The sequence below is a fragment of the Galendromus occidentalis genome, unplaced genomic scaffold (assembly GCF_000255335.2).
Source record: "Galendromus occidentalis unplaced genomic scaffold, Mocc_1.1 scf7180000077478, whole genome shotgun sequence".
In the NCBI taxonomy this organism is placed as follows: domain Eukaryota; kingdom Metazoa; phylum Arthropoda; class Arachnida; order Mesostigmata; family Phytoseiidae; genus Galendromus; species Galendromus occidentalis.
The window spans coordinates 205,819-225,519 of record NW_003805466.1 but is presented as its reverse complement, the minus strand read 5'-3'; the positions used below and the strand labels follow the sequence as shown (position 1 = coordinate 225,519).

General features: G+C 49.8%; 5 protein-coding genes across 5 annotated transcripts; 4 read left to right on the top strand and 1 right to left on the bottom strand.

Annotated features, from left to right (window-relative positions):
- Positions 1-1,105: 1,105 nt before the first annotated feature.
- Positions 1,106-2,949, bottom strand: inaF-D (trp-interacting inaF-D). The gene is made up of 3 exons (XM_029111998.1): positions 2,901-2,949; positions 2,311-2,634; positions 1,106-2,074 (listed from the first exon to the last, which is right to left on the bottom strand). The coding sequence occupies exons 1-3, from the start codon at positions 2,947-2,949 to the stop codon at positions 1,719-1,721; spliced, it is 729 nt and encodes a 242-aa protein (XP_028967831.1). The 3' UTR covers positions 1,106-1,718.
- A 1,113-nt stretch (positions 2,950-4,062) lies between these two features.
- Positions 4,063-6,048, top strand: LOC100902029 (intraflagellar transport protein 46 homolog). Its single transcript, XM_003745183.1, has 7 exons — positions 4,063-4,075; positions 4,253-4,418; positions 4,541-4,634; positions 5,043-5,178; positions 5,320-5,565; positions 5,781-5,866; positions 5,962-6,048. The coding sequence occupies exons 1-7, from the start codon at positions 4,063-4,065 to the stop codon at positions 6,046-6,048; spliced, it is 828 nt and encodes a 275-aa protein (XP_003745231.1).
- Positions 6,049-7,404: 1,356 nt separating this feature from the next.
- Positions 7,405-10,391, top strand: LOC100900175 (protein regulator of cytokinesis 1). Its single transcript, XM_003745169.3, has 6 exons — positions 7,405-7,552; positions 7,772-7,900; positions 8,010-8,538; positions 8,691-8,839; positions 8,951-9,743; positions 9,845-10,391. Exons 1-6 carry the CDS (start codon positions 7,509-7,511, stop codon positions 9,920-9,922), a joined length of 1,722 nt encoding a protein of 573 aa, XP_003745217.2. The 5' UTR covers positions 7,405-7,508; the 3' UTR covers positions 9,923-10,391.
- A 738-nt stretch (positions 10,392-11,129) lies between these two features.
- LOC108864502 (uncharacterized) lies at positions 11,130-12,402 on the top strand. The gene is made up of 2 exons (XM_018640272.2): positions 11,130-11,367; positions 12,185-12,402. The coding sequence occupies exons 1-2, from the start codon at positions 11,130-11,132 to the stop codon at positions 12,400-12,402; spliced, it is 456 nt and encodes a 151-aa protein (XP_018495788.2).
- An 847-nt stretch (positions 12,403-13,249) lies between these two features.
- LOC100901882 (b(0,+)-type amino acid transporter 1-like) lies at positions 13,250-16,681 on the top strand. Its single transcript, XM_029111997.1, has 7 exons — positions 13,250-13,406; positions 13,627-13,728; positions 13,840-14,100; positions 15,367-15,495; positions 15,563-15,662; positions 15,793-16,067; positions 16,170-16,681. Exons 1-7 carry the CDS (start codon positions 13,250-13,252, stop codon positions 16,679-16,681), a joined length of 1,536 nt encoding a protein of 511 aa, XP_028967830.1.
- The last annotated feature ends 3,020 nt before the right edge of the window (positions 16,682-19,701 follow it).

Genomic DNA, 19,701 nt, shown 5'->3' with positions numbered 1-19,701 from the left:
TCAATGGCCGGGTCCAAGTTCCAGCCGCTTAGAAGATTCTGCCGCAAGAGAAGATCTTCAGCAAAGTTTCGAACAAAGCGTGTAACTGCGGCTCTGCAAGAAACCTTCTGAAAGGTGAATCCATCTCAAGCTCATTCCAGGTTTCATTTTTCTTGCACAACTTCCGTCAAAGAGCGTCTTCAGACGTCGGCATTCGGGGATGGCGAATCGGAAATATATCGCCGGGAATCCACAATCCTCTGGCCATAGCCATCCTCTTTCACTCGCCGATATTCGTCCACTGGGGATTTTCGAAGAAAGCCGCCCCTATATCTATAAGCTCCACAAAAATGAGCGGCTTCGCTCTTCGATACTGCGCTCCCCCGATATGGCGACTCGTGAAGGTTGATATAGTTGAGGTTCAGTATAAATAAATTTTTGGCGATACCGGAAAGGGAACAGGAATTTTGAGCTCTGACTATGATCAGCTTACGCGGCGAAGCAATATCAATCCACCGTCTGGCGGCCGAGTATTGTGGCGTGAGAGCATACGCGCCGAGGTCACCGAGCTCCCGACGGAGCATAAGAGCCGAAAGTTGAAGCTAATGACTACGATCGACCTTTTTTGAATTCCTTGGCATTTGGCTGCTTCCTACCTCGCTTTTGATAGATGATACATGGCGCATAGGTCAATACCAGGAATATTTATTTCCGTCTCATCTTGTTCCCAAGATGCTGCTGCGAACTTAACAAGTGAAACCGGCGTGGAGACTTCTCCTCTTCGACGATATAGAGGTTGAGATGGTCCAAGGAATCGAATTAACAGGAACATGGATTCGAGGAACGCTGCGTTCTCGTTGCGTAGAGGGAATCTCACTCGGATTTTTGCGCAAGCTGCCTACATCACGTCATGTTTTTGACATTCATCTCTGTCAAACGAATCTTCCGCATCCGTACGTCTGCGAGCAAGTTCCGACGGATGGGGCGGTTAGAAGCAATGAGCCAGAGTGAAAATTGAGAAGCGAGGGCTGTTAGGCTCTCAATGGAAGCAGTAGCGTCCACAGATTTTCCATCCAGTCGAATGCCTCACCGAGAGAGAAACCGATCGGGAACGGATTATCGCTCGGTCAGTCGACGGATTCCACTGTGGGTTAGAAAAAAGGAACGATTCACTGACGAATAAGCGCTGCAGTGACCTGAGGCAAACGTAAACTTTTCTGTGAATCGATGCGATACGGTCCAGACGTTGCCGGATGCAAGGGAACGCTACCAGCCGGAGCATTGAAGAAAATTTCCGAAACTGGGAAGTGAGCAAGCTCACCCCTTGGCGCGCCGCACGCGGTCAGGCTGTTGGTTGACTGTCGACCCTTTCACATTCCCTGCAGCCAAACAGTAGTCTGACAAGCATATCGACAGCAGTGGCGGAACACTGCCTATCTTCAAGAACCTTCGCGAAGGAAGAATGAGATTGGGTCGGGCGCGAAACCGGGTGAAAACAGCCAGTCTTCCACGTGTTGGAAGCCCGAAGACCACGCTGAGTGGCGGCCCAGAGAAGAGCAGGTGAAACGTGAAAAATGAAAAACTGGATGAAATCTTCAAGGAAACCCGCGTTTTTCATTGATGGGATTTTCCGAAATCGTAGCTCAGAAGCGGAGTAGGAGTCGATTGATAGAACATGCCGCGTCCTCCAGCCCGAACCGATCCGTCCGTTCCGTAGGGTCGTTCCGAGATCAGTGTTATCAATATTCCGAACTCGTCACATTGCTGGTGTTCATGGCGCTGCTGTCCTGGTAGGTCAGAACTTCTTGGCTGTTCTCTTGGCTGACGCTTGATGAGCGTTTCGAGTCGTCATATAGGCTTTCAGTGGAGCTGGGTGTGTGCTGGGTATCGGAAGAACCGGAAGAGATGTCAGCATGGATTTCAGCATTTATATCGTGGGCTACCGGATTCATGGAAACATCGAGAGCTCCTCGATCCGGGGAGAGGTTCGACATCGCACGGGATATGATATCACGGGAAACGGTTGCAGGATACGGGACGAAGGTTCTCCGATTGACGACGTCAGATTTCAGATTGCCCTGATGAAGGGGTATTTCTGCAAGGGATGCAAAGGAAAAAATTCCTGAGAGATGATTCTTTTTCTTTTCCCCCCATTGACCGTCTCCCACGAGGGAGTTCGGGAGCGGCAGCAGGTCGGGAAGCACGGAGAGCCGAACATGCTCAGCGTTTCTTCCCTTGTCACATCCCAACCGCAAGGAAGGGAAGAGAGGGAAGCGGGTCAAAGCAAAATGAGGGATCCTGGATAGCTTTCAGGTGATTCTTCCGACTCACCTTTCGAATTCGGAGGAGATATGATGAAAATTGGACTGTTACTGCTGCTGACCACTTGGAGTGCCGGGGACGGAGGGGCGTCTTTCTGGACAAAACGTTGGGGGTTCTGGGAAGAGGTGCTGCACAGTTCCTTAGTCAACCTTGATTGGATTTCGGGGAATTCTTTGTTCATGTCAGGGTTCCAGAGGAACAAATAATACAGCGATAGGAGGATGGCAGCGAGGGACACACAGAGGAGATAGCCCACCACTGTGAGCATTCGAACCAGCTTCTTATGTTGTGCAGCGAACTTATTCTCCGACGGATAAACACCAGCCATGGTGCCTGCGGAAGAATTGTGGAAGGAAAAAATTTGAAGACATCGATTGCGAGTCAGAAACTCCCGGTATTCGGCTTCTCGTCGTCGGACGACGCATGGTCGATGTTGGTGGGTCGAAGGGAACTTTGAGTCCCCTGCCCGGAATCAGAATTTCGAGGCTCCAATGAATGTCAAGTGATTGGCTCTGGCAGTCCCCTCATCCATCGATACGGATATTGTGCTTATGGTTATGGTTTTATTACTTTTCCCGGATGATTCTTCTCGAACTCACCTCCATGGTCGAAAATTTTCATTTCTGGAAGCGACTTAACAGGCTGCATTTTCTTCTCGGATTGAGTTTCGTATTGCCTGATGATTACTTCATTAGTGAACCAATGAATCGAAACAAACGTGTCTCTGTGCCTCGATTGGCTACCTAAAGGTGCGGAACGGAATGAGTGTAACGGTGTGAACAGATCGAGAAATGTAAACATAGATTCGACTGTCGTCGTTAACGTTCTCCCTCGTGGGGAAGGTCCGCCAGAGGAAGGCGAAAGGACAACCAGCGAGGCTCTCAGAAGAGCGCCCTCCACCGACCGCGGTCCGACAGACGTTTTCCCCGCCGATCTCGATTTCAACCGGCACCCGAACGATATCTCCCTGTGCTACCCGACGCTCATACCTGGGATCGAGACCTGCGGAGAGACAGCTGGTTCCCTCAGAGCCCGGAATCGTCCGGAATCGCAGAACTTCCATCGTCTCCCCGCTTGGAAAAAGCAGGGCCACAGAATCGTTTCTCTGATGGCGTAAATCGTTGCAGGAATATTCGTGGAGCGCCCGAATTCCACCGAAAGCGTCAAGACTCAATATCGCCCGAATCCTGAATTAGGCGAAAGTTATATAAGTTGACGAGAAAAAAAAGTTGCAGATCCGACTTCGCGTCCAGCCCTCGAGGAAATTCGCTTTCAACGACGATTCCCGCTGTTGAACGAGGGCTGGTAAAGTCGAAACGCCCACTTCTGGCGCAAAGTTTTCTTGGAAGAAGAATAACGGCGGGAACAAAGGTCTGCGGAAGCAAAGCCTCTGGATGAATCGTTCCATGCTCATTTTGGATGTGCGAACATCCGCAGAATCTTTTTCACAAAAGCGCATCGACACGTTCCCGAAAGGAAATTTCGGGGAAACTTCGGATCAAAACGATCCTAGCAGCCTGGCTCCACCGGCTCCCGGGATGTGGGTGAGTTAAATCAGCTAAGCAGCGGAGCCGATTTCTTCTTCCGTATCTAGCGGAGCAAGCTCTCCATTGTAACCGGGCGCGACATCCCGGCTTATCAGATGGCAATCAGCACATTCGCGGGATCGAGCAGGGCGGCCCAGACTCCGCGAGGCTCCCCCTGTGTACTCGGTGACCATGGTGACCGATGTCGGGAGTACGAGACTAACCGTGGGTCAGAATGTCTTTTGCAAGTAAGTTCCGACGACATCGATTGGGGAAATAAGTAGGAGGCTCCGCCTCATTCAACGGGACCACCGAGAGTCGTTCTGACAGAGGTTCAGCAGCTTTCGCCCCTGTCGAAACTTCGCTGCGGCAAATTTCACGTCTCACACTGCTCGACGCGTTCCAAATTGCTGGATTTTCGGCAGAGTTTTTCAAACAGCCGCCGATGCAAACGTCGCTGGACAACAACGACAATGAAGAAGACGCCCAGGATAAAGACACGCCGCCGCTTCCGGACGCCTACGATCCCAAACACTACGAAAATTTGGCCATTCCCGCTGAGCTGAAAACACTCCTCAAGCTCATCAACAGGTATCTGACCCGACGTTTCCAAATGCTTCGTCTGTCGTTCTCGGTCGCTAGCTCTTCGAGGATTGGAATTCTAAGAGAGTGGATTCTGGTGCTCAATAAACATAAGACTGTTCCCATTGTAGTTACACGCCGCAAACGATCGAACTCGATAACAAGCTTCGACCATTCATCCCAGACCTCATTCCGGCTGTCGGAGACATTGACGCCTTCATCAAGGTAACAAATATCTCTTTGGAAACGAAAACCGTGACAGGCATCGCGATACTTTCATACGGCCCCCTAAGCTGTCCATTCCCAAACCGTGACCCTTGACGATTGCTTCTGTGGATGCCGAAACTCTTCTGCGTGGACGGCCAGATACCCGCCATTCGCGAATACGCGATCTATTACTCGCACTCTTCCTCGGAGGATCCGTCGAGCGGTTTTCGGAAATGCAATGCGGATCCGTCTTAAGTCCGGAGAATCCAAAATTTCTCGGTGCCGAGGCAGAGAGTCGCCCAAATGGAATATCTGCTTCTTCGCAGTGTATCCGATTTCGAACAATGCGATGCCCAGATTTAGCGGCAGATAATTTTGATCAAGATTATCTACTGTACTCTCGATCACCCGTTCAGAGTATTACAGATCCCCCCACCGGACAAAAACGATGATTTCCTAGGTCTCAAAGTTTTGGATGAACCTTGTGCGAAACAGAGCGATCCCACCGTTCTGAACATGCAGCTGAGAGCGACGACGAAACAATCTTCAGCAAAAACTGCCAGTGGGTATCCGATGCGACATCTGGCATCGAATTCAGAATCCCTCAATGAAGCTGCGAACCTTTCCTCGGTTGATAGGAGCTTCCCATGAAGCCGCTTTCCCCCAGTCAAAGATTTTTTCTTTCTGTTCTTTTCAATCGAAGCATTGTTGGTGAAGTGTCTTGAAGACGCCCATGAGCACCCGAAACAAATCGAAGAGTGGGTGACCTCGATCGAAAAACTCCACCAAAGTCGACCGACTCCTACGGTTCATTATTCTCGTCCGATGCCGGATGTCGAATCCCTGATGCAAGAATGGCCGCCCGAGGTCGAAGAGGCTCTGAAAACACTTTCCTTGCCTTCAGCAAAGTTGAACTGCTCCCTGGAGGAATACGTCAATGTTATAATGGGTAAGACCTGAATACCATGGACCTGAGGCTAGAACTCCTCGAGCTCTCGATTGACAGTTCACAGCAAGACCCGAGTTCGAAAGCTGGTCCCAAGAGGCTCGGAGTCTCTTCCATGTCTTAAAATAGTCAGTGATGATAATTGGCTAGCGGAATTATATCGACTCTCAAGTCTCGAAGTCCATCATACCCCAGCTAAGGAGTGTGCTATTCCCCAGCGATACTGGACATTCCGGTCTACAAAAATAAGCTCCATTCGCTTCACGTCCTCTTCACGCTCTACTACGAGTTCAAAAACAGTCAGGTGAGTTATTCCGGCACCGTTCCCGACCGAGAGTCTGCCTGTCCTAACATTATCGATTCCAAGGCCGCAAGCTCATCACGAGGTCCCGATTCCAGCACTTCCGAGCCCTAGCGATGGACAATCGCATCGACAACGCTGTGAAAGCCCTGTCGATGGACCCAACGGATCGTCTGGTGCTTTGAGAAGATCCGAGGACCGACGGATGCGTACCAAGCGTTTTTTATGCAGTAAACCAGAAAAAATGGAGACATGTTGTGGGCGACGGGAGACAAGCGAGTCGATGAGCCCGCACAATGAGCCTCAGGGTCCGGACCAAGATATCGGAGCTGCAGCCCTGCGATCTCCCTCGGGGACACTGACGTTGGTAAAACTCGTTCTTCCACATTTTGAGAATGGAACTGCCGTTGAAGTTACCTATTTTTCTTCCAAAATAAAGGAGAGATCTTCATGATCTATCTCACAAAATGTATATCCGGCAACGGGAAAAGGCTCGCGTTCGTCCTGCTCTAAATTATTTCCCCTGCACCCTTCCGCCTTCCATATCACAAAACCCCATTCCACCGCCGAGCTGTCGATCTCGCAAGACGTGACTCCTTGAGACTCAGAAAAATGTCAGTGACTCTCATTGCTAATTGTTGTCTCCCGCGGCCCAAGCGAAAAAAATGCCTCCATAGAATCTGAGCTCTGGGGTCTTCTCCAGCTTCTGGGTCGGATGAGCTCCTACATGCTGGCGCATCTCCAGACAGATTGCGAGTTCACGAAGACTCCGAATGCCCCGGGAGGGAATACACGGGAGGTGAAGCCTCTAAATGGTAGCTTCTGCATCCACCTATCAATCTGAAGTGGTCACCATTTTTACAACGACATTGATGTCGTTGGCGCGTCGAGAAGGACGAAATAAATGCTCAGGGAACATCCCTAGCATCACTATACCCCTTGACATCCAGAAGGGGAATTTTTGGAATCTTCGGCAATGGAAGGTCGGCAATTCGGCAGCCAGATGCAACATGCAACGCGTTTCTCAGTGTGTGATGTGAGGGATTCGCCCAATTGGCCGACGTCGGGCGGTAGATGTTGTCTCAGCTCGAGCTGAAGCGCGGTTCCGGGGGGCTCACAGCTCGAGTCCCAGCACCACGGCGAACTTTGATCGATCACCCGGACTCATGAAGAACGGGAGGTTCGAGCGAATTCTGCAGGGGGTTCTCCAGCGGCTAACAGAATTTCGACCCCGCACTCTGGAGGGACTTCCCCAGGTTCACTCTCGGAGCTCTGAAGCGGCCCAAGAGCGCCACGGATATCCCGCCAAATTGGCGGGCAACCTCCTCGCTCATGCTGATGCTTCCCACAGGGATAACGAAATTTTCCCCGATCCAATAGGTGTTCCCCCCTATTAGGGCTCGGAAATCATCCTCGTCAGGTGCATCCAGCTGTTCATTAGAGAAACGAGGTCGAAAAATAGCGCCTCGGGCAGGTTTATCCGGAAGCCCGCCGCTGACTCAGCGAGCGGTAGCAGAGACATATTTAAATCTCCAGCCGTTGAAACAGACCACAGAGCGGAAAGCAGTACGCAAGTCATCGCGAAAAACTGGAAAATCTAATGAAATCGTTTGTGTGATTATATTGTGTTGTACATTCTGGAAGGATGTTGTCTAAACTCGATCTTGTGCCGCTGAAATACCGAGACACGTAAGTAGAGACTCCACCGACTGGAACTTGGAAGAGCCTGCCCTTGTCAACCGTTGACAACGGAAAAAACCGGTCGCGCGAAACTCCTATCATATGTTGAATCGGATCGTATCCGAACGCTCCGGAGGTGCTGCGCATCACTCATAGATGAGAGATGACGTGTCCTGAGATTAAGTCGAGCAGCGAATCTCTCTCTGAGAATTCATTCTTCTTTAACAGATTCACACAGTATGTGGATTCGTGTGCAGAAAACATCCTGCGGTTGCAGGATATATGGGAAGATTGTGGCATCGAGCAGAGTAAACTCGACAGCCGCATGCATAAGTTATTCATCTGGTTCCAAGAGAGGTGAGTGATAATTTCGGAAGACTGGCCACTTCCGTAGGACATATGATCGCTGAGCCGTGCTCCGCATTTCCTCGGTCTTCTCTTTATCGATTCCGCTTGAATCCCTCAGATGGAGCACCATAATCGATGATGAATTACAAGAGCTCGAAGCGAAACGAGAGCGGGTGCAGACAGCTCTCAAGGATCTCGAGGAGCTTTCTCTCCAACTAGAGATCGATGGACCCAAGAAACCAGAAAACTTGAACCTCCAACAGCAATTAGACTGGGTCGACGTGACAACCTCGAAGATGGACGAGATCCGTGTTGCGAGACTGGCTCAGCTCGACGACCTACTCTCAGCCCAGAAAAGCATCATCGCCACCATGACCGACCTCAAAGTGTATGAATTGCCGAAATCTAAAATTATACCCAGCGAGCGAGAGCTTCAGGAGCTCCAAACACACGTGACTATGGCTCGCAAGGAGAAGCGTATGCGCCTAGACAAACTTTGCCCGATCCTGGACGCCGCCTCGAGGCTCATGGAGTCCATGGGCAAGATTCCCAATAAGGAGATCGAGGATCGAATTCTCTGCACGCCGTCCGACCAGTGGGATTTGACGCAGACCAATATCCAGCTAGCTGCGGACACTCTCGAAGAGGTAATTTCCACGATATCCTGTCCCCTAGCGCAAAAATGGCAACAGCGATCCTATTGAGCTCAAAAACTTGTGTAAGGTCTGAGCGGAAGTCGTTGCCGTGTGACAACAAGCGGTCCCTCATCGTGCTGAGATAGATCTCCCATAACTTTCAGTTGGAAGCTGAAGAGAGAGAACTTCAGGCGCGTTACGCGACACTCCGGAGTTCTTTACTGAAACTTTTTGACCGTCTGGAGATCACGCAGGTCGAGAGGGACGAACTTCTTGCTGATGTGGAAGCCAAAACATACCAGAGTATCCGACGGTTAGTCCCCACTCTCGATTGGAATCTGTTGACGGTCAAAGTTGATTCAAGGATTCTATTAACTCATTGCATCCAGTATCGTGGCTTCATTAATTTCGAAATCGATTTCAGTCTCGAAGACATGGTGGAGGAATACGAGGAACTCAAGAAGGCAAATATGGGTCGTTTCGTTGACCGTCTTAAACTAGAAGCAGAAGAGTGGACAAAGAATCTGCGAACCGGAGAAGCTCTAGCGCCGATCCCGGGAGAGCCTAGCGAAGAGTTGGTTGCAGCCTACGAGAAGCTCATCGAAAGCCTCAAGGAAAAGCATGCGAAACTAACTCCGCTATTTAAACTTCTGGACGAGAAAGCCTCGCTAATGGAAATGCTCCACGAGTTGGAGGAAGCGCAGAAAGACCCGAACAGGTATAAGAACAGAGGTGGCGCGCTTCTGCTCGAGACGAAGAAGCGAGAGCGCGTGAATAAGAATCTGCCGCTCGTCGTGAAACAAATTGTGAAGTTCTTGGACTCCTATGAGCCGATAAATGGTCCCGTCAATATCGATGGGAAGCCCATCCGCGATGAGATCAGCATTCTCGAGGAGAAGAAGTCGCGCCAAAACAACACAACCTCGTTCACCCCTTTGAAAGCATCCAGAACAACGCCATCTACCCCCGCGACGACGAATAGACTGTACCAGCCGAGTACCACAAGATCCGGCCTGTTGAAGCGAGCTGGCACTTACACGGAGCTCAAGCCTAAGGCCAGCAGCCTGAGGACTCCGGCAGGTCGGAAGGCCCCAGATACCGTTGGTAAAGTCTACACCCGTCAGATGACTATGAAAAGTCCTAACAGTAAGAGCACGACAAAACTGACGACCGTGAAGACAGCTCTGCGGAAGTCAACATCCTACGGGGACTTTGAGGTAAAACTCGACTTCGAGATCGATTATCTCCGAGAAACATGGCTCAAAAAAGACCGCTCCCCGTTCGGGCTTTCCTAATTAATTTCTTTTTGACTTCGCAGAGTATCATGAATGCAAATGACCGGCAGTCAACTCGGATATTGCAATCTTCGAACGGAAGGAAACGTAAATTGTTCTGAACATGACGGAATAAGTTGGCGAACAGTGACTGAGTTTTTGTAGACAGCGGTGTAACTGGCCCCGAGCCGGCTCCCGTCATTGTGTTCCGACGATTTTATTTGGTTCTTTGTAAAAAAAATCATCCGACAACTTCATGCGCCTTCCTTGATATTGAGTAAGCCACTCGAATCCAGAAAAATACTGTTGCGTCGCAGGTCGCCAAGATGTGTACGTGGCCACCGATATCGGCCTCCCTTAGAGGATCAGGTCAAAATCCAGCAAGTACTCCCGAATGAGAAATTCAGACGCAAACCCGGAAATTTTGTGAATTCTCACAAGGGTTCGCAGTCTATAATTTACTTAAGTTATCATTCAAATTCGGCGAAACTATTCGCGCCCGCATTGTCTTGGCTTGTATCGAATCGAAGCTTGGGAAACAATTCATCTGTTGTATCCTGCAGATAATGGCGGGCAGCTGAGGCGAATACCTAATACAGTAATAAAAAAATCATCCACGCAGAAGATACTGCACACCGCGGCTTGTTGGAATATATTGATTGCATAGAGTTCGGGGCAGCATCAGCACCCACGCCCCTAGTGTAATCGAGTCGCGAGAATCGTAGAATAAGCCATTCGCCACGGCTCAATCATCAAGTCATCATTATGATAATGAGTGAGATCACGATTCTAATTGGGCTATCAGAGATCAAATAGGAAAGAATTCTTTTTTCTGCTTTCCTGACCTGATTCGCCGTTGCCTCACTTCAATGCCGCGAACGAAGGAGTCGCCTCTATGATTCCTTTCTGAAACGAACCTCTTCGAAGATGAGGAAACTTTCCATTATATGTCTTTGCTTCGTGAGCGCTGACTGCCAAGTGGGAACCGGAGAGCGACTGATTTGCCTCGGAGATGTGTTTGTTACAAGGCTGGCTTCAGCTTTGCTTGAACGGAGCCGGGAATCGCTCGCGAAGAACGAACCTAACTTTGTTGGGAATCGAGTAGAGAATATAGCGCTATTCGTGAGTTGAAAATCGTTTCTGAGCCTCCCTCGATTTAGATGGCTTCGTTCGCTAGTCTCGTTCCACCCTTTCCGGCATTGAATCCCGACTGTGAGCGACGTCGTCTTAGCGGGACGATAGATAAGTCCCGAATGAGACATTGGTATAGTATTCCATATCAGGAGCCGAATATTCTCTCGAATTGATATCAACATCTATTTCGATCTCATGCGCCAGGTTCTCCAGAATCCCCGACTGTACAACGCGTCAAAGACAATGCTGCATGGTTTGATCAGCGTTGACTGTGCCTCGGATCCGAAGCTCGTGAAACTCAGGATCGGGGTATCGAATGTCGACTATGTATTCCTGTATGACTACGTTTTCCCGGGATACTTGGCCTACGGCATCATTGCCATTACCAGTGACTATTTCGGCCAGTTCTTTTACGTCGAAGTCCCTGCGGAAGGTGAGTTGACGAGGTTAGTTTCGGGGATGAGGTTTCTGATGCCTATATGAAAGCTCGCCCCTCCATAACTATTATGTACGTACTATGTACCGATGCGCTGTAGCTCCGCTTTCCTCGGCCTTCGAGCCATTCCGTCGACATTCTCGAGACGATTCTCTGACATGATTATCGATGCCGCGCGGCTGGTCGCAGTTATGTCGACTAGAAGAAGCGTTCCCGCAAGTCAAGCGAACTCGGTCCGGAACGCAGGTTTCGTGCATCCGTCAAGTATTCGACTCATCGTAGACATCAATCTACGTTACTATATGGTGAATCGGGAATAGCTACTCTGCCCATGCCCGCGTAGCACGGCGGGCCGACTTAGTGGTAGTGCAGCGTAAACGTGATATGTACACCTCGTGGGAAGGGTGAGGGAAATTAATTTCAGTCATATGACTTAGGAAAATCCCCAGCGATCGAACCAGACTATCCTGCCTGCTTTGGTCAATCTGATCGCTCGGATAGAACAGCTTGTATCAAATCCTTCGGCACCTGTTCCCAATAACTTCCGTGCAAGCTGTTGACTACTCCATTCGATAACTCTAATGACACAAAAAGAGATCCGTCGATATCGGCCATTTCCCTTCGGAATTCAGGCGATTCACATTCGATATATACGTGCCGAATGGAAACGCCTGGGGCATGAAATTCTTCCGAATTACTCCGCGGAAGCGCCGCTTCCGATTGGGATCAGCGGTGCGGGAAAGATTCCGATCTGAATCCACGCGTATTTCGCGTGGAGGCGAGCTTCCGGTATCATCGCGATTTTACTTTGCAGCGAGAAGTGAAGAGCGCACGCTGGTTAAGGACATCGAGTTCTACCGTTCCGACGACTTCAAGATAAGTTTCTCCGGATTGGGTCCCGTTACTCGTCTGCTCAGCACTGCTTTGTGGGCGGCCTATCGCCTCGCTCCTCAAGTTCCTCTTCAGCTCTACAAAGCTCTGGCGATCAGAGTCATTCAAGCGTATATCGACGAGAACCCACTGCCCATATGAGCTCAATATCGACCCTTCTCGCAGCAAGAAGTATCCGCAAAACTCATGAAATTCATTGCATAATGAAGTAGAGCGGATGAGGAAGGTCAGGATACAGGTCCAACAAATGGTCTTCAAAGCTCCGGATGTGTTGCTAGCCGAAAATCGCGAACTCAGCCACAACTGGATGAATGAAGAAGCAATAAAGAGCCGGTCACTATGGATGCTATGGAGGTCAACGAGGAAAACGAGTTGCAATGATGGGCTGAGCTGTAGGGGACCTTCCTTCCTCCTTGAAGGTTCATGCTTTTCACTTCGGAGAACTGGAGGCTGAAGTCGAGGGGGCCCGAGACACAATTTCTTCCAGACTCGATTCCGACAAATGCGGAGAGCGCTTTTAAACTCCCGAGCCAGATGCGACCTCCCGGCTATCATCTTACAGACTTCACAGGTGGCTGCCACTTGTCGAGAAACTCGAGACATCGGGCGCATACTAAGTCTCTCTCGCCTCCATCGAGTCGCGTTTCGCGCGATCGCCCTGCGTGAGTTATAGAAACTTCTGACCACGTGTGAAATTTCTTGGAATTTGTGCAGACCCGACGAGCCTTCCACGGCTTTACCACTCGCACGGCACTCTTTGAGCAGCTTGCAGCTCATCCCTCGCTGCGGCAGCTCTTGAAATTCTGTTTTCGATGTGAGACTCCGAGTGGGACAGTGGTGGCGCAGGAATTCGTATATTCGTAGAATTAATGCCCGTGCAAAGTTGACTTTGAGTGGGTGGACAACGACCTCGAGCTCGATGCCCCTTCCCCCTCGAGCTCTCGACTATCCTAATGATTACGTCGTTCAGAACTCAGAAGGCTGGAAGATGTGCACCGTGGCGGATAGAACAAGCGGGAGACTAGACCAGACCCCGGCTTCAAACTCTGAAGCTGATCGTGCGGGATCCAAGGGCTCTTTCATCACTTTGGAGAGAAGCATCGGCTTTTGGAGTGCCACCGCCATCACTATCGGCGGTATAATTGGTTAGTTGATTTCGCGCTTTCAAGCTTTTGCGTTTTCCCCTTTTCATCGCACCGACGCGAGGCGAGAAACCATCAGGGATTCTCGAGTCTGTCCGAACGGGCAACGCGACCGTATCGTCGCTCTCAGAGAACCTCTAACTCGAGTACGAGCTCTGCAGCCGCATTGGATGGAGTGTCGTCATTGTGCCGTATGACGAGTATGTTCCCATTTTGCCTACAGGATCTGGAATTTTCATCACGCCGTCACAAACCCTTCGGAGCTCGGGCTCTGTTGGCCTCGATCTCTGCATCTGGATATTCTGCGGTGTCTTAGCCCTCGTTGGTGAGGATTCAGTTCTGTACAAAAGCGTTCGAATAACTCCAGGAATTTCCCTTCAAGTTCTGTAGAATAGCAAAACTTCCCTCTATCGGAACCAAGGTGTCTTCCTTCTAGGTTCGCTATGTTACGTGGAAATTTCGAGCGTCGTGCCAGCTTCAGGCAGCGACTACACATATCTCGTTGTAGCAGCTCGGCACCTCGGTCCAGCATGGGACATTCTGCCGTTCATTTGCGTGTGGTGTTTGCTCTTCATCAGCGACTCGTTGGGCACGGCTGTCCTGTCCAAAACGTTCGTTAGATACGTTCTAACCATCAAGTACGGTCAATGCGAGCCGGATGAGAGCGTCTCCAATGTTCTGTGCGTCCTCTTCATCAGTAAGTGTCCGGGGAGAAAAATAGCTACCTGATGTCTGGCTCCCCTCTCCGTGAGGCTGTGATGTCATGTGTATGGGTCTCACGGGCTCATCGAATTTGGCTCCGACGGAGCTGGCGACCCCCTTACCGAGAATTCCCGATAACGAGCCTTTGAGAATTGACATCTTTGTCCCCTACAGCCAAGCCAGGGTTCGCCCGACGAGCGTGTAGGTGGAGCCGGAAATTTCCAGGAGACTGCTTCATCTGACTTGGCTGCTAGTTTTGGATACTAGGATGCTAGGATACTAGGATACTAGGATACTAGGATACTAGGATACTAGGATACTAGGATACTAGGATACTAGGATACTAGGATACTAGGATACTAGGATACTAGGATGCTAGGATACTAGGATACTAGGATACTTGGTTACTAGGATACTAGGATACTAGGATACTAGGATACTAGGATACTAGGATACTAGGATACTAGGATACTTGGTTACTAGGATACTAGGATACTAGGATACTAGGATACTAGGATACTAGGATACTAGGATACTAGGATACTAGGATACTAGGATACTAGGATACTAGGATACTAGGATACTAGGATACTAGGATACTAGGATACTAGGATACTAGGATACTAGGATACTAGTATACTAGGATGCTAGGATACTAGGATACTAGGATACTAGGATACTAGGATACTAGGATACTAGGATACTAGGATACTAGGATGCTAGCATACTAGTTCAGTCGATGAGTTCTTGCTCGATCTCAGATGACCATCCTTCTCCGTGAACTATCACAGTCACCCGAAAAGTCAAGCTCCGCCTATAGAAAGATCTACATCACATATTATTCGGCGGAATCAATATGTTATCCGAGACCTCGCTGAGAATTTCCTCTCCCTCGATTCTCGCTGGGGGAAAAAATTCTCAATGATCGTCGAGGAGCTATCGTGCCTGTTTTTCCATGTGGATGCGTGAAAGAGAGGTGTTTGAATCGACCGCGGGTGAGCACGCAAATTTTCGATTCCAACCCATGCGGCGAGCGAATTCTATTAAAAGAATCTGCTATGACGTTCCTCTCAGCTGATTCCGGAACTTTCCCGCTTGGGAGTTCTTTTGTGTGCTCCTCGAGAAAGGGCCGCTCCTAGAACATGCAGAGTAACGGGGGCGGGATGAAAAATCAATGATCGATCACGAAGTCAGCAAATGATTGTTCTGAGAGAGAAAGATTTTGATGTCCAATTTCATCACTGTGGAGAAATCCTTTCAGCTTTGACGATGGCTCTCAATCTAACGAACATGAGAGTGGTGCTCCGGTTGGTGAACGTTCTGTCTTCCATCAAAATTCTCGTCCTTGCTGGCATCATTGGGATTGGAGCGTACCACGCTATATTTTACGGTGAGACTAAAAAGCTACACTGCTGTCCGCAAGACTGCTCAATTCTACGCATAGTTGTGCACCGCAGAGAATCACCTCCGAGGAGCTACTTGGTTCGCTGGTTCAAAAACATCTCCCAGAGATCTGGTGTCAACTATATACGGAGCGTTGTGGGCCTACTCGGGGTGGTATGTATTGTACTATGTATTTGGCCGAGCCGGGAGTCCCATTCGTGAAAGGTCTCCCGATGCGAGCGGAGCGCAAGAGAAAACCCGCTCAGCTAACTAGCAACTCCCCCATCGACTCCCCATTCGACAGGAAAAACATAACTTGCATAACTGAGGAGGTGCAAAACCCGCGGCGGAACGTTCCGTTATCGATCATCGTCGGAATTCTGAGTGTCACAATCGTCTACATCTTGACGAATATATCGTACTTCATTGTATTGAGCACCGACCAGATCTTGAGCTCAGATGCCGTCGCTGTGACGTTTGCGGACGAAGCATTCCATCAACCGTCGTTTACGAAAATCGTACCTCTAATCGTGGGGATCAGCGTCTTCGGCTGCTTCAGTGGGCACTTCATTCTGAACGGTGGGAGAATTCAATAAGGATTGTCTTCGAATCGAATTCTCTCTGAAGTTTTCCCGAGTATTGGCTGCTTGCAAACTTACTGAACTTCCTCGCTCGTTACAGGTCGCATCTTCCTGAGTGCTGCGCGGGAGGGCCACATGTGGGCTCCTCTCGCGCACGTCCACATGGAGAGCTGCATTCCTGTTCTGACGATACTTCTACGTTCCGCACTCGGAATCGTGTTTTTGTACCTGGGAACGATTGATCAGTTGATCGAATTACCAACCTTCCTCGAATGCATATTCGAGTCTTTTACGATTCTCGCTCTAATTCTCTTCAGATGGACTATGCCGACCGCGAAGAGGACACTCAGAGTACCATATGTATTCATTCTACTCAAACTAGCCATACTAGTCTATATATTTCACGCTACAGTGAGCAGTAGCAAGAATCAGGCGCAGTACGCGGCGCTCGCTGTTGTGCTGGTTGTCGTTTTCAGTCTCTACATAATTTTCATTAAGCTCAAATGTCAGATACCGTTTGAGCATGCTCTAGCTCTGACCCTCCAGAAGTTGCTTCTCTCAGTCCCTTGCGATAACTCCATAATGGAGAATCTCACCAAACGCGAAAATTGACCGAGAGCTCTGGGAATCTGATGAAGAAATGTTCAATCGGTACAGGAAGGCACCCTGATGGAAATACAATGTGAAAGTCTCCTACTTGTTTTCCGTCCGTTCGGAACTAGCTATGGACATTGGTTAGCTCTAGCAAGAGGTACCTATATTCTTCCTCACATTAGTGAAGTCTCCCCACAGCGCGGCCTTAGGGAGCTCCTCGGAGAGACTCCTATCTCGGGCGACGACCCCATTCCGAAGACATCTATCTGACCTACAGTCGCAAGAGGACTGAACTGCCGCTCTTATGGCGAATATTCTGCAGCTACGCTGATGAGGGACTCATCAGATAGGCATTTTTCACATTGGTGCCAGCGAGACCTTAGCCCTTAGTTGATGGACGTATCTGTTCCCGTCGTCTCCGTCTCCCGAAGAGCGTTGACAAGGCCTTCGGAAGCTGGCGGCAGATGACCGAGGAAGATGTCTTCCTTTTCAAGCAAATTTTGGAGTTTTCCCGTCACACCGAGTTCGAAGTGAGGTATAACAGAGCCTGGAGCTGAAGATCTAAATCACAGATCTAGATGATAGGTCCGGCAAGGAAAGGCTGATCTTGATGGTCATTCGGAAGATGACAAGGGTCTCTCGGAGTCGCGACAAAACCCCGCCATTCATCCCCGACCCTCGCCGGCCATACACTCCCAGCAGATCACGAAACTGCGGAGCGCGATTTCTAACAAGAATTCGTAGAATCTTCTTTATGAGTACAGCTGTTCTGTTCCTAAGCAGGCAGCGCGAAAGCAGGATGAGGCTCACATCAGGCCTCGAGCTTCGGCATCTACCGCTCGATCGGATTATTTCGCACCGATGGACATGGGGTTTGTACCTCGAGAAACACGCTATCTGAGTGTCATCGGTCATCGGTATCCATCAACGCGTACAAATTCTGTGAACGTGCTGTTGGAGCGCGTACTTCTGTTACAAACTGTAGAAGAGTGGCTGAATCAATTCAGGAGGTGGTGTATCGGATCAGTGCAAGGATGTCACTCGTGGTAGTTGCGTGCAGTCGCGTACCCATGACAAATCTTTTCGGACATTTAACAGGGTTCCTCCCCGTGGGGGCTGACAGCTCCTTGTGGATATTCGTTACGGGTGAGCCACTGCGTGCGTGGAACAGCGATGCCGCGCGATCTTCGATTTGTCCGAGCTTGTGTCTCGCGAGTCGTGGAATCTGGCTGTATCCCTCGCACGCACACTCCTTCCGATGAATCAGTAACGGCAGTATATCATTTCGCTATCCTTGTCGTGATCAATAATTAAGCAGTCCTCAGTGGTTGGGGAATATCGAAGCTATCGCTCCGTGCGACCGCGATTTGGTTCTTCGTTCAGGAGCCCTGGCGTCAGAGCAGCTCAACCCCATCCTGGTGCCTCAATGAAGCGAATCGCTGCACCAGCGAACATGTTGGATTGCTTTAGTGGGAGCGCACGGGGTAGCCTGCCGATATCGATATCGTTGTACGCGACACTTCTGCTCATGGCAGCTGTGCCGAAGTGCTACCCGGGTGAGCACACGTATTCGGGGATTTCCGATTTCATCCAGGAGTTTTGCGGCAGCAACTACAACTATAGTCTCATCGTAGATTCGAATACCTCCGGGATCGAACGTGAGTTCCCCTCTAAACTTTCTTTCGTGCCCTTCTACTGCTGATATCTATGAGAGAAGGCGAGCCATGGCGCAAGGAGCAACCCGGCTTTCACGTTCCCAGATTTGATGTCCCAGTCCGGATGCGCCGTGCGTCTTTATGTCTGGAATGGCGAGACGAAGTCGCTCACAAATCCGATGGATGATTTCGTACCATCTTATAAAGTCATTGCTTTGAATCTGAGCTTCGAAACCGTCCGGATGCTGATTTCTATCAACTATGTGAGCGATTGCACGTGAAGGCAATCGGAAATATGGAGCACTCCATCGAAGGATAACTATTCAGAGCTCGACCTCCCTCAGCATTATTCAGCCCATGTTTTTCAGGGGCCCTTGCAACGTAAGGTCGACTTCATTTGTCTGTACCAGTTCGATTTCATGAATCCTCAGGAGAATGAAGTGCCTTTCGCTACTCCAATCCCTGCGAATTGCTGTCAAACCTTGTTGATTTCCGGGGCAGTAGCCACCGACGATGTTCGAGAGCTTTCGGCGCACGAGGTGCTCTCACTATTTCCTCGCTTTTTTCGCTGAAGGAAACCAGCTCAGAAGGATTGGTTTCGGCGTCTGAAAAACTCTTCAGGTCCTGATTGCAGGGCGAAGTAGAGTGAGGTTCGCCATGTCAGAAACTGATTTCAAAGCGGCGTGCGTAGGATGCGGATTCATCAGACACGACACCATGAGTCGTTACGTTTTCATACCTTCTGTGAACGGATTGACTCTCCATGTCGGATGCATCAATGTAAGGCCAACACTCCCAGATCATGTTGTCAAATTATCAGATATGGAATTATGCAGCTGGAATGCATTTGCAGAGTACACCGCATTTCGTCACCCAGAGAGAGAGCTTCACTGGGGAACTCGTCGCGGTGAAAGGCAGCGAAGTCAATGCGCTGAGGATGCTCTCTCGGAAATTCAATTTCACGTAGGGCTTCATCATTCGGATTCCCTTACAAATCTTGTTCATTACCAACTTCCATCCGGAGTTCTGACTAGCAGAGCCCTACGGAATCGATACTGTCGTCGATGGAGCGAGCACATTTCATTTTGCAGATATAAACTGTACCCTGAGCCGAACTCGCTGTATGGTTCCCTAGTGGAGAGGAACGGCCAAGCTAATTGGGTCGGTCTCATCGGTTGGGTTTATAATAAGGTCTGTCGTCGTCTGACTCTGAGCGAGACGAGAATCCTCAGCCACAATGCACAAGAACATCCCGACGTCACAGCATTTTCTCTTGCCGCAGGAAACAGATGTGGGCATGTCGGAGCTTGGCATGTCTTATTTGCGATTGGGGGCAGTTAGATTTTCCTGGCCTTATCTCAGTGATGTCATAACATACGCTTA